Source organism: Hyperolius riggenbachi, chromosome 1, assembly GCF_040937935.1.
Source record: "Hyperolius riggenbachi isolate aHypRig1 chromosome 1, aHypRig1.pri, whole genome shotgun sequence".
Taxonomy (NCBI): domain Eukaryota; kingdom Metazoa; phylum Chordata; class Amphibia; order Anura; family Hyperoliidae; genus Hyperolius; species Hyperolius riggenbachi.
The window spans coordinates 91,957,378-91,971,214 of NC_090646.1; the positions used below are offsets into that span (position 1 = coordinate 91,957,378).

A 13,837-nucleotide genomic window follows, 5' to 3' on the forward strand; every position below is an offset into this window, starting at 1 on the left:
AAAGCAGGCGCTACGCAGTTGAGAGCGTGCGCCAAGACCACCTGAGGCATGAAGAGTTCACGGACATTACTTTCTCATTTTAGGGCCTGTTTCCACTAGAAGCAGTGCGATGTGGCTACATAGCCGCATCGCACTGCGGGGGTCACGATCCCAATGCACAGCGATGGAACAGTTTCCATTGTGTGTGGAGCGGTGCAGAGCCACCCGAGAATCTGCGGCATGCTGCAGATTCTCGCACAGCCGCACCCGCCCTCCGTCCCCTCTATACACTTCCGCATCGGGAGATGCGGAAGTGACGCAGACACCAGCGAAAGTTATGCAATGCGACTAGGTAGCCGCACTCGCATCACTTGTTAGTGGAAAGGGGCCAAAAATGCATGGAAAATGGATGGAAAACACTTTTAAATTGCACTTTAAATTTCCTAGACATTGTAAGTCTCAGTGAGAATAAATAGTACCATATATGGATAGCAAGAAGTTTTAAATCAGGATGATACCATTTATTGGCTAACTAAAAATGAATAAAAATAAGCAAGCTTTTGGCCTTGCAGCCTTCCTCGGGCTTATATCCTGGATATAAGCCCGACGAAGGCTGCTAGGCCGAAAGCTTGCTGCTTATTTTTATTCATTTTTAGTTAGCCAATAAATGGTATCATCCTGATTTAAAACTTCTTGCTTTTACTGATGGCTAACACGGTACAATACCCTACTGCTACTATATAAGGATAGCACAGTACAGTGCTGTAGCATCTGATTGGCTAAAAATGGAGACTCCCCTCCCAGTGTCAGTGCAGAATGTGTCGAGGATTTTATGCAGCTGAAGTAAAAACATATTCTGGCACTAGCTAAAAAATGCATTATACAGGTACTCCCTGTCTGTAGTTTGTGGAAACAAGTCCATTTTTTTTTTTAAAAGACCTAGGGCTTGATTCACAAAGCGGTGCTAACCCAGTTAGAGACTTTAGGCGTGATAATCATTGCACCACGCTGGTGAAAAGCCAGTTTAGGCGTGATAAGTTTAGGCGTGATAAGTTTAAATAAGTTTAGATCGCGCGCAAAGTCCTGCACGCAAAGCAGCGCCATTAAACTCTATGCGAAGTGCACCAGACTTTTCTAGTGCAAAACTTTTGATCAGCTGTGCACTGCGGTCCTAACCCAGTTGGTGTTATAGTTATCACGCCTAAACTTATCACACCTAAACTTATCACGCCTAAACTGAGTTTAGGCGTGATAAAGTGCTTTTCACCAGCGTGCTAACTGTTAGCACCGCTTTGTGAATCAAGCCCCTAGTTTTTGAGAGAATCAACTTCAAAAAATTCTAAGAAAAAATGTTTTTAAAACTGGTAAAATTACATTTTGCTGCGGTACACTGAGAGCACAGGGGAACAGAGGTGACGCAGTGCGGGACAATGAAGGCAAAGGGGACAGAGATAGAACAGTGTTTCAACCTTTGGACAGGTTCAGATTAAGAACAATCCTACAGTCCCGGGACTGCCTGTAGTATTATTTATTGAAAAAATTAGTGGGGATCTTATTTTTTTCCCTGTAATTCATTAATAATCACCAAACAGAAATCCATGCTGTAATCATGAAATAGACTGGCTTCATCATGGTGGCAACAAACACGGATTTTTTAAAACAGTAATTTATATGTAAATTTTGTGTCTTTTATGTATGTAGGAGATATCATTTCAAGGAAACTGAAATACAAAGGGGGAGTCACAGCTAGTCTTTAAAAAAAGTACAAACAGGAGTATAAAGGCAAGCTGAACTAGGCATACAGAAGAATTTACCCTTTCTATTAACATTGTGTGCCGTTTCCAATAGCTTCCGTCTCTGATTACATTTTTCAGCATATTGACGGCTCCCCGGAATGGCTGAAAAGTGTGTATTGAAATAAGCATGCCTGGAAGCATCCATTGTCCCTTGCTAGTAACAATAGCGCCCCAGACTTCTTGCGACAGACAATGCAGTTTCATCAAATAGCGGATAGTAGGAAAAATGCTAAATATGAATATAAGATCCATACTGATTTCAGGAAACTAATACTGTGTATGACTGCAGTAGTAGGGATGCTCTTTCGGATTCCGCGGAATTGAGATTTCTGCAATTCCGGCTGGAAATTGCATTTCCGTTCCGTTAAGACGGAATCAGAAAATGTATAGAGGTAATCGGTAATAGCGGAATTTCCATGCAGAATTTCTTGTCGGAATATTTTGGCCAATCAGAGCCATCGGAAATTAAAAGCCAATCAGAAGCGTGTAAATGCTGAATTAACTGTTAGGCGAAATTTTTAAGCCAATCAGAAGGATCGAAAGGGATAGACACATCACAGAAGCTTAAAAAAAGCGGATTTCTGCATTAAAATCGGAATTTCAGCACCAAGTAGAGTCTTTACAAAAACCAACTAATTCTACGTTAGCAACCAGCTTCTAGCTACCTATCATCAGTTATCCCACCCATTTTGTATATAATAGAGGTGTGTCAGTCATGAAGCTTGTGGGATTTAGTCTGGTGTTTTAGAGAGAAGAGACAGACCCATATTAGTTGTTTCTTCATAAAACAATAGTCTTTTTAAAGACTGTATATAAAACAAAAGTCTTTTTAAAGAGAATCTGTATTGTTAAAATCGCACAAAAGTAAACATACCAGTGTGTTAGGGGACATCTCCTATTACCCTCTGACACAATTTCGCCGCTCCTCGCCGCATTAAAAGTGGTTAAAAACAGTTTTAAAAAGTTTGTTTATAAACAAACAAAATGGCCACCAAAACAGGAAGTAGGTTGATGTACAGTATGTCCACACATAGAAAATACATCCATACACAAGCAGGCTGTATACAGCCTTCCTTTTGAATCTCAAGAGATCATTTGTGTGTTTCTTTCCCCCTGTTCTCATGCACTGAAGTTTCAGGCTGCTTGTTTCTTCTTGCAAACAGCTTTGCCCTTGTCTGTAGTTCTTCAGTATGTGAAAGCCCAGCCAGCTCAGAGAACGATTTATCCAGCTTGTAAAAGATAAGAGAGAAGCTGCTCTAATCCTAAATAACACACAGGCAGTGTGCATAGAGGGGCCTGGAAGGGTGAGTTCATAGCAGAACCACAACACTGAAGAACTTGGCAGCCTTCCAGACACAGGCCGACAAGTCTGACAGGGGAAAGATACATTGATTTATTACAGAGACAGTGATAGTATAAAGTGCTGCAGTAAGCCAGAACACATTAGAATAGCTTTTTGAACTTGTAGGATGATAAAAAACAGGATGCAATTTTTGTTATGGAGTCTCTTTAAAGACTGTGAGAGAGAATTAGACTGAGTGTGAGCTATTAGTAGTAGTAGGTGTATTTGTGAGAGAGTGACAGTAGATTGTTAGTTTGAGTGATAGATTGTAGTGTAGCGTACTAGTAGTTGCTGTGTGGAGAGGGTTAGACAGAGCCAGCCAGGCCGCAGGCTTAGTGTTTGACAGAGTGAGAGAGTTAGGTGGTGATTGATTCGTTGAGTGTAGTGCAAGTTTTTTGTTTTTTTTTGTTTTCTAAGTTCTTTTTTTTTTTGTTTTTTTGTTTTCTTTATTTTGTTTTTGATTTATTTTCTTAATTTCACCCCCTTATTTTCTTATCTGTTTTTTAGTTCAAGTTAAGTGGATTTATTTTACTTTGGTTCTGTCGCTCATACCCCTTCCCCAATAAACTTTTTTTGCCCCAAAACAATGGAGTGAGAGCAACAGCAATTTCCTGCCATTCCTAAAAGAAAATGGAAGGATGGTGGTGTTGGTGGATCACGTCAAGTACGTGTTCAGGTTGAGGGTGGCAGCAGCAGCAGGAAGCGTTCCCCCCTGATCAGAGTTGTCTTCCCTCTGTTCGCACGCAGAAGATTTTTGACAGAGCAGTAGGCGAACAGAGTTGTTGATTATTTCGATCAGGAACCCTCTACCCATTCTGAGAAGCATGCTCCACAATGGCGGATCCCCAGCCGCTATTATTTTGCCAGGAATGCTATTCCTGCAATTCACTAGCACATTGTGGAGTGTGTCGGCCGGTCTATGGATCATGCTGTCAGTGGCAAGGTGTACTTCACTATGGATGGCTGGAGCAGCAGGCATGGGCAGGGAAAGTATCTAACTTTTACCGCCCATTGGGTCACCCTCCATGGTGCTGCTGAGGAGGGTGCAAGATCTGGGGCATCTCAGCTGGTGGTTCTTCCACGTGAGTTGAAGGGGAGGCCTGTTCTACTTCCCTCTGCTACCTGTTCTGTCCAAGGCCAGTCCGCCGTTGCTGAGCCTCCCAGCAAGTGGTCCCGCTCCTACACTGGTATGCAGCACCATCGATGCCAAGCAGTGCTGAAACTGGAATCCATGGACGAGAACAGACAAACCGGATCTGTAATCCTTGCAGCCTTACAAGATCAGATTCCGCAGTGGCTGTCCCCCCGAAAACTGGAGACAGGTGTAGTGGTGTCTGATAATGGTGCCAACATGCTGGCCGCCATTTCTAAAGGTGGCTACGCTCATTTACCTTACCTTACGTAATGTAACTTAATAACAGTATGTTTGTTTAGGCTGAAGTTCCCCTTTAATGTATTTTAAAGTGTTCGGCAGCATACATAGCGAGCAATCCTGTCCACAGAAATGATCTCCTATCATATCACGACCTATTAAGTTGAGGAAATGCTGCCAGGAAGAGGCAGAGCTGTTTACCCGAGCTCTGCCTCTTCAATAGTCAATCGCCACCTACAGGGCCGGATTTACCATAAGGGCCGGATTTACCATAAGGCACTGTAGGCACATGCCTACAGGCACCTGATGATGGAGGGGTGGCTCACTCCCCTATCATCTCCCTCCTTCCCTATGCCGATTCCCGAGCAGAGCCTAAATAAAAGGTTACTCACCCAGCTCTTGGCATTCCACTAACGAGCTCTCCCTTCAGTCAGGGGAATCACTATCTACTTAATACTAAGGGTACCTCTGGCTACCTAATGCTAAGGGACACCTGTACCTACCTATGATGGGTAAGAGAAATGACAGCTGGGTCAGCCAGCTCACTTGCAGGGCGGTTCAGCAGTGGTTTGTGGGTTCCAGGAAGGTGGAGTGTAAGCTGCCAGGATATCTGTGCCTATAGGCTCCTTTGATGTACATCAGGGCCTGGTCACCTTTCTCCGCCCCTTCAGGCATACTCCCTTGACTCGCACTGACATAAGCAGTGTGCGCTGTGCTACGTGCACATCCAGCCCACCCTGTTCCATGCACAGATCTATCCTTGGAGCAGGGTGGAGTTTGCAGCATGACCAACCAGAGCCGGAAGTTGTCACAGGGGTCGCGGCCATCTTATACAGAAAGAAACAGATTTCTTTTTTTTGGGTGCAAATACCGGAGAAAGTGAGGCACGTGGTGGCGGTAAGGAGCTAACTGAACTATTTAATCAGGGCTGCAAAGCCCTATAGTTTTTAAAGGGAACCTAAACTGAAAAGGTTATGGATTTTTCCTTTTAGAATAATACCAGTTGCCTGACTCCTGCTGATCCTGTGTATCTAATACTTTTTAGCCACAGCCCCTGAACAAGCATGCAGATAAGATGTTCTGACTGAAGTCAGACTGGATTAGCTGCATGCTTGTTTCAGGTGTGTTATTCAGTCACTATTGCAGCCAAAGAGTACAGCAGGACTGCCAGGCAACTGGTATTGTTTAAAATGAAACATCCATTTCCCTCTCAGTTTAGGTTCCCTTTAAGGAAATTAAAAAAGACTCCAGATTCCCTTTAAGGCTGCCTTGTGGTTGTACTCGCTCTGCTTATTATAGTTGGTGCAGTAAGAATGAAAACCATTTAACCTGCCTAAACTATTGTTCCTTCCTGGAGCAGTCATTTGTTGGTTCTTTGCTATAGTCAAAGACATGAAATTATCGCTCGATATGGTCAAAGGTGTCACCTCACATCTATGAGTAGCGTTACATCATACATTTTAAACTCTGGCCCGCGGGCCAAATCTGGCCTTCAGAGCCATTAAAGTTGGCCCTCAAGTGGCTTCCCCACTTTGCATTATGTTTGGCCCACTCTAGACCACCAGGGAAGCTACATTGGAGGTGAATCCCTAGAACACCAGGAAAGCCATGTGGGAGAGGTAGAGGGAAAGCACTAACTACTAAGGAACTATATAGGGGAGGGTATTGATCACTAGACAACAGGGAACTGTATAGGGGAGGGAAGAGGACCACTAGACACCAGGGATCTGCATGGCGGTTGGAGGGGGGCCATTAGAGACCAGGGAACATTAGAAGATGGCCAGGAGACATTGATGTTGGCCCGCCACTAGGTTCCACTGTTCAATTTCGGCCCACTTTGTATTTGAGTTTGACACCTCTGCATTACATAATATCTGTCTCCTTTCCAGGCATTACTATCACACATGACTGCATCATCACTTTCATTATATTTTACATCTTCTGCTTTGTTACATGCAGATAATTGATGGGTGGGTTGTCGTCAGCACTGATGATGGGGGTGGGTAATGAGGTCCTCAGAAGTAGCTGTCATTACACGCCCCCTCTGATTTCAGGGTTACACTTACAAAAACATGTAGGGGAGGGGAGATGAGTCATACTTATAATAAAGTTTATATTCTGAATCACATAACCACTTACTTGTGATAGTGGAAATCTCTGTAATTTGTGATGTGTAATTCAGCACTTACACACAGGGCATGGCCTACAGCATGTGTACAGGACCTAAAACAACAAACCAAATCCTACATTACATCCAATGCCGGCCTTATGACGTCTAAGGGCCAGTTCACACAGACGTCTTTGCGGCATTAAGTGATGGCCGCGTCGCTCGTTGTGTAGGCAATGTCCATTCAAATGAATGGACAGCTGTCGGTATGATCGCTTACCGTCAGTTGCGCAAATGAAGCTAGCCAAATGCTTCTATGCACACTTGCAGAAAAGCATTTTACTGAGATGCCAGGCTGCTACGGGTTGCTGGCTCAGCACACACTGCTTTTGGGGAGTTTAACTTGTATCTCTCAGGTTAACTTCTCTCCCCGCGCCACTTGTCACATGACTGCAGGACGCCAGTGACTGTTTCTTCAGCAGCATTAACATGAAGCCTCCCCTCCATAGGTGAGGAGTGTGATACTACTACAACAAAGGGATTGAAATAATCACAAGTTACAGTGTGTATAAAACTAATAAAATGTTTCCTTAAAGTACACCTGAGATGAATGTGACAACAGGATTTTAACTTACCTGGGGCTTCCTCCAGCCCCTGTACTCTCTGTCAGCTCCCTCGGTGTCCTCCCGGTCCGATCCGCTGTGCTGCTGGGAAGTCCCTGATCCAACTGGGTTGTAGGCTACAGTTACACCCTTAAAAACCTTACAAACACACAATGCTACCAGCAACTGAGCTTTCTGGGGGCGGGGCTCGACTGTCCATACACAGTAGTCCGCAACTGAGCAGAGTTGCAGACTTGGCATAGCAGATGGGACCAGGAGAGGGAGCGGACAGGGGGCTGAAAGAAGCCCCAAGGAAGTAAAGATGCTTTTGCGTAATATGTTGGCGCTTTATAAATTAAATAAATAAATAAATTCATCCCAGGTACACTTTAAAAGTGTACCTGTTACACAGGAACACGTTCTATTTTACTTACCTCCAAAGCCTTTCAGATCCCTCCATGTCCTCCCGTTGAGCAGCTGAACACCTTTGAAAGTTTGTCGTCTGAGTGGCGATCTTTCGGAGGGTCACAACTGATCAACTGAGTGCAATGAGACTGTAAGGCTTCGGGGGCTGGAAGAAGCCCCAGGTAAGTGAAATAGAACTTGTTCCCCTGTAACAGGTTAAATAAAACCGACTGTTACTTTCGGGATGACACTTGTAATTTGTACAAAAACTGAAAGAAGTCACTAAATTTGGCTTTTTGTTGGCCTCGAGTCACTAGTGCAGCAGAGCTGTGACTGGGCTGTGTGAGAAAGCTGAGAGTAGGAGTGACATGGGCACAGGCTGAGGTAGATGAAATCATTTAATAGCTCAGGGAAGGAAACCACAGGGGTCCAACACACCGCAGACAGCATCCCAATTAGTGTGAGGTATTAATATATAATCAGTGTGGCATTTTCCAGAGAATAGGGCAGTCATGCAGCTTATTTTTATCTTGTTAAGGTCTCGGTAGTTCTCATCTCTTCAAAGAGAAAAAATGCTGATTAGACCGATACAAGCTTACAATTCACAGGCAGATAAAGCAGGCTTCAGCATTTCTTCTGAAGTATGTTGCAGTTTCCCTTAATTACGTCATTTTAGTGCTATATTTCTATTTGTGTTATTGCATCTCAAGCCATCATTTCAGATGTGTTAATACACTTGTATCTGCAGCACAGCTCATCCTTACTCACAGCAGTGTGAGGATTGGGTGTGGCAGATTTCCTGATTACTGCAGCTGTTGCATTGCATTCTGCTTTGTGCAGCTAATTGCCCATGCAGGAAGAGAGGAGTCCTTCAACGCGTCCGATCAATTCACTTTCGATTTATTTTTTGCTAATCTCTAATCAGAGATATTGGAAAATATTTGCATGGGGGGAAGGGGGTGGCAGGCCTCTTGGAATGGGCTTGAAGCAGAAGGACCACGTGGGCCGTGTGTGTATTCCAGAGGCGTATCTAGAGGGGTGCAGGCATGGCTTGTGCCATGGGCGCCTGAGCGCTGTGGCTGCCTCCTCCCTCATTCTCCACCACCATACTGAGGGATGCCTCTCAGGCATTTGTACCTGCTCATATACTGGAGGAAATCTCTCACTACCTATACTGGGAGAAACTCTCATTATCTAAACTGGGGGACTACTTATACTGGAGCGATATCTCTTACCACTTATGCTAAAGAAGGTTACTTACACTGGGGAGACATCTCTTACTACATATACTGGGAGGGCAACTTAAACTGCCGTCTACTGGGTGAACTACCTCCGGCTACCTATACTAGGGTGCTACCTCTGGCTACTTTTACTTGGGAGCTAACTAGCAACTAATACTGGGGAGACTTGTATCATTGCAAGATGGTCTGATGGGGGAGGGGGGTCAAAATGTCGGCATTTGCCATAGGCGCTATGCTACCCAGAAACGCCCCTGGTGTATTCCTACCCTACTGTTTTCTGTCTTGTCACTGTTATACTGTTCTTTTGTGAGGTAACACCTGTGAATAGCTAAGAATACGTGATTATGTTCTGGAATGTTGGTTTTTATGTGCTCTTTTTGCTTTTCCTGATGGAGGCAGTGAAAGCGGTCGGAGTACCCCAAGCCTGTCTATGTGCTCAGACACCAAATCCACATCTTCCTCCTACCAGCAGGCGCCCAGACACTTCCACGTTCCAGGTAGGCACAGCTCTTTGCTCATTTGCTGTCCTGTACTTGTATCTGCATGTCAGATGATGTTCATGCCTATGATTCATTTGTCTAATTTCTGCTGTAACGGATAACTGACACATTATGCTAGTGACATAAGTTACACTCCTCTCCTCAGAAAGCAGCAGCTAAGAAATTTTGCATATAAAAATCACAGTGTCATTAAAAGTCAATAATGTTGATCTTACAGTTGCGATTGCAATTTCCCAAAATCACAATTGCGGGTCCTGCAGCATTTTTGGAGTATTTGCGCTTCAATACAAAGTATAGGATCACTGCAAAATCGCAGTTGCTGTTCAAATTGCTCGCATTAAATTCAAAATCTTTTCAAAACCTCCGGAAATCGATCTGTAAATGCCACGAAGATCACTACCAAAAACTCTCTGCGATGGTGGTAGCAATTCTCGCTTTCTAGTTTTTAAAAGCAACAATATTTACCGTATGTATCTATTTACAGGAGACGAGTCAGTTATCTTTTCACAACACTTGAGTTTAAGGCTGATACCTTAAGCTTTCAATATCTGTAGACTTCTTCTTCAAGATCCATACTTTATGCTGTAACTGGGGGCTAACCTGAGGCCTGAGCCGAGGCAGAGGCAGAAGGTAGTGATGCCCAAGTAGATGCAAATAACTTGTTAATAAAGTTGATGCAAATGTAGGCAAATTCATGCAACTTGAAAATGAACCAATCAAATCCCGTTGAGGTAAAATTCGATTGGTTCGTTTTCAAACTGCATGCATTTGCATAACAAAATTGCATGAATTTTCATCAACTCGAAGTTATTCGCATCTTCTTGACCATCACTAGCAGAAGCCTTTGTGCGCAGAGCCTGTGCTCCCGAGTGCCACCCCCCCCCCCCACCCCCCTCTGCTTGGCTATGTGTAGAGCAGTTGCAGAGGGGAACGTAGTGGTACAACTCACCTTTCAGTGCCGAAGGGATCTTCACCGTGTCTTCACCATGTGACACAGTTCAGTAGCTCCTCTCTCATTAGTTCGCCGTTGGAATAGTCAGAGTGGAGATGCTGAACTGTGCAACATTCTGAAGTTTTTGGTGCCACTAACAGGTGAGTTGCACCCGCATACTGGAGGCTGTCTTTGGGTGCTGTCTATTAATGGAGTCTGTCATTTAGTGCTGTCTAATACTTGGTGTCTTTCACGGAGTACTGTCTCTCACTGAAATCTGTCACACGGAGTACTGTCTCTCACTGAAATCTGTCACACGGAGTACTGTCTCTCACTGAAATCTGTCACACGGAGTACTGTCTCTCACTGAAATCTGTCATTGCGTGCTGTCTTTTCATTGGGGTCTGTCATGGGTGCTGTCTGATACTGGGGGTTATTTACTGAGGGTTTGTTGTGGAGTGCTGTACTGGGGGTCTGTCACGGGGTGCTGTTTGTTACTGGGGATCTGTCATGGGGTGCTGTCTGTTACTGGGGGTGTGTCAGGGGTGATGTTTGTTACTGGGAGTGGGTTATGGGGTGCTGTTTGTTACTGGGAGTGTGTCATGGGGTGCCGTCAGTTACTGGGGGCCTGTCATGGGGTGCTGTTACTGGGGGTGTGTCATGGAGTGCTGTTTGTTACTGGGAGTGTATCATGGGGTGCTGTTACTGGGGATGTGTAATGGGGTGCTGTCAGTTACTGGGGGTGTGTCATGGGGTGCTGTTACTGGGGGCCTGTCATGGGGTGCTGTTACTGGGTGTGTGTCATGGGGTGCTGTTTGTTACTGGGGGCCTGTCGTAGGTTGCTGTTTGTCATGGGGTGCTATTTGTTGCTTGGGGTCTGTCATGGGGTGCTGTTAGTTACTGGGGGTGTGTCATGGGGTGCTGTTACTGGGGGGGTGTCATGGGTTGCTGTCAGTTACTGAGGGTGTGTCATGGGGTGCTGTCAGTTACTGGGGGTCTGTCATAGGGGTTGTGTTACTGGAGGTGTGTCATGGGGTGCTGTTTGTTACTTAGGGTGTGTCATAGGGTGCTGTTTGTTACTGGAGGTTTGTCACGGGGTGCTGGTCTTTCACTTGGTCATGCTCATTTTGGTATTTGAGGTCTTGCTGTCTACTTGTTATTTGAGGGATACCGTATATATTAATCACATCTAACTGGGGCCACCTCTAATGGTTGTTATTATTATTTTGTAACATTTTGCTACACAACTCTTGTGAAGTGCAGAGATTAAAGTGACAATGAAGCGACAAAAACCTTATGATATAATGAATTGGTTGTGTAGTACAGATAATCAATAGAACATTAGTAGCAAAGAAAAAAATCTCATATTTTTATTTTCCGTTACACTGCTTTTTTTCTAACATTGCATTATTCTCTAATATTCGCAGTTTAGAAACCACACTCTGCATTTTAAACTATGAAACAGAGCAGAACTAATGACCCTTTGAACTTCCATGCAGTGAAATCTTATCTAAGGTCTCATTCACACCTAAAATCAAAAACACAAACACAAGCATTTTGCGTTTTTGTGTGCCCCAAAAATGGTACAGGCACCGCTTTGCTGAGCGCACAGCGCACGAACCGTGCTGATATGAACCTTGTCATAGAGATTCATTGAACAAGCGTTTTGTGCGCGATTTTAAAAATCGCCTGCATTAGAAAAAATGCGCGAAAGCGCCCCTAGTCCTAAAATTGTCTTTCACTGTTTCTTTGACTGCACTGCTCTCTGACTAAATTAGTCGGAGAGCTCAGAGAAGCTCCTTTGCATAGAAAACAAGTCTCTTAACTCTTCCTGCACTGGAAACAATATGAGACTCATTTCTGTGCTACTAATGTTATATTTCTTAGCTGTACTACACTAAGGATGGTCGGAATGCCAATTTCCGATTCCGCTTTCCGCTAACAATTTTCGCATTCCAATGCGGAATTTCCGCCCGAAATCGCGGAAATTCCGCCCAACTTTAACATCGATTTTCTCAAAAACTATAAGGTCTTTTTGAAAACTTTTTTTTACATCTCGTTCAGAAGATTCGGTTTAATAAACCCTGAAAATTTGGTGTTTCTAGGACTTACGGGGGCTTTGCTATTAACCGCTAAAGTTGGCGGATTTTTACTGCAATGTAAAATGCAGGAAATAGGCAGATGCAGATTTTCTGCATTTTACATTACAGTAAAAATCCGCCGAATTTAGCGGTTAATAGCAAAGCCCCCTTAAGTCCTAGAAACACCAAATTTTCAGGGTTTATTTAACTGAATCTTGTGAACAAGATGCAAAAAAAAGTTTTTGAGAAAATCGATGTTAAAGTCGGGTGGAATTGCCGTGATTTCCGGCGGAAATTTCCGCGATTTCCGACGGAAATCCGCCTACAGCGCTTGCATTACCGATTTCCGCATTCCGATGCGGAAATGCAATTTCCGATCGGAATTTCGGAAATTGCATTTCCACGGAATCCGAATGAGCATCCCTATACTACACATACAATTCATTATATCATAAGTTTATTTTCACCTCAGATTTCCTTTAACCAGTGCAGCACTTCTTTTTTTTTTTTTTTTTTTTTTTTAATAATGTAGCTAGCCTAGCGCCAGCTACATGATAGCCGCTGTGCAGCGGCATCCCCCCACCCCTTCCGCTCAGAATGGGGTATCCTGTTTGGCTTTCCCCCGTCGCCATGGCGACGATCGGGATGACGTCACTGACGTCAGAGGGAGTCCCAATCCACCCCTCAGCTCTGCCTGGCACTGATTGGTCAGGCTACGCATGGGGTCTGGGGGGGGCCTCTAACGCGGTGGGTAGTGGCGAATCGGCGGCAATCGAGTTATGCACGCAGCTAGCTAAATGCTAGCTGCGTGCAACAACAAAAAAAGTTTGCAAATCGGCCCACCAGAGCCTGAGCAATCCTCCACGGCAGCTTAGCCCGTGCTCAGCACGGGCTTACCGCCAGGGAAGTTAAGCAGCAGCAGCAGGAAACCCAGTAAAATGAGGAAATTAGTGTATGGATGTTACTTCTGAATTCTTATAGTTGAGTACATTTAACTCTTCAGGGAGAGATAATTAGCATTTTACTGTAGAGCACAAATACTGTATGTTCTAGTTTCCAGCTTGCATCATTACCAAATAAATCACAAACAGCTGAAATATTTCACTTTTTACTCAGCACATTACAAATCTGTCTGGACAGCATTTTTCTCTTTAACCTATTTTGGTTCCTGGACGTAGCAACTACGTCGAGGAACCATGCGCGCTACCGCGCGCTCCCGCGGCCGATCGCGTGTGTGCACGCGCGCTCCCGGCCCACGGTTCGTTAGGCAGGCAATCAGTGAATCGGGCTATGGTGCCCGATCACTGATTGCTCTCCCCCGCTGAAAAAGCGACAGCTTCTCTCGGAAGCTGCGCCTTTTCTGGCTGTCCCCTCCCCAATGCGTCACTCTAAGCGTGTGTTACGCTTAGAGTGACGTCATGTAAACAAACTCATGGCTGCCATCTTGTGGCCAAAAAGTAAAACTACAACAAAAAGTGAAA

General features: G+C 44.5%; 1 protein-coding gene across 1 annotated transcript in view; it reads left to right on the forward strand.

The window, feature by feature from the left end:
* Window positions 1–13,837, forward strand: part of ABLIM2 (actin binding LIM protein family member 2) — a 226,009-nt gene that overhangs the window by 147,243 nt on the left and 64,929 nt on the right. Inside the window, exon 13 of the mRNA XM_068276796.1 lies at window positions 9,240–9,341. Coding sequence (XP_068132897.1) covers window positions 9,240–9,341 — 102 coding nt within the window. The remainder of the gene's footprint in view (window positions 1–9,239; window positions 9,342–13,837) is intronic.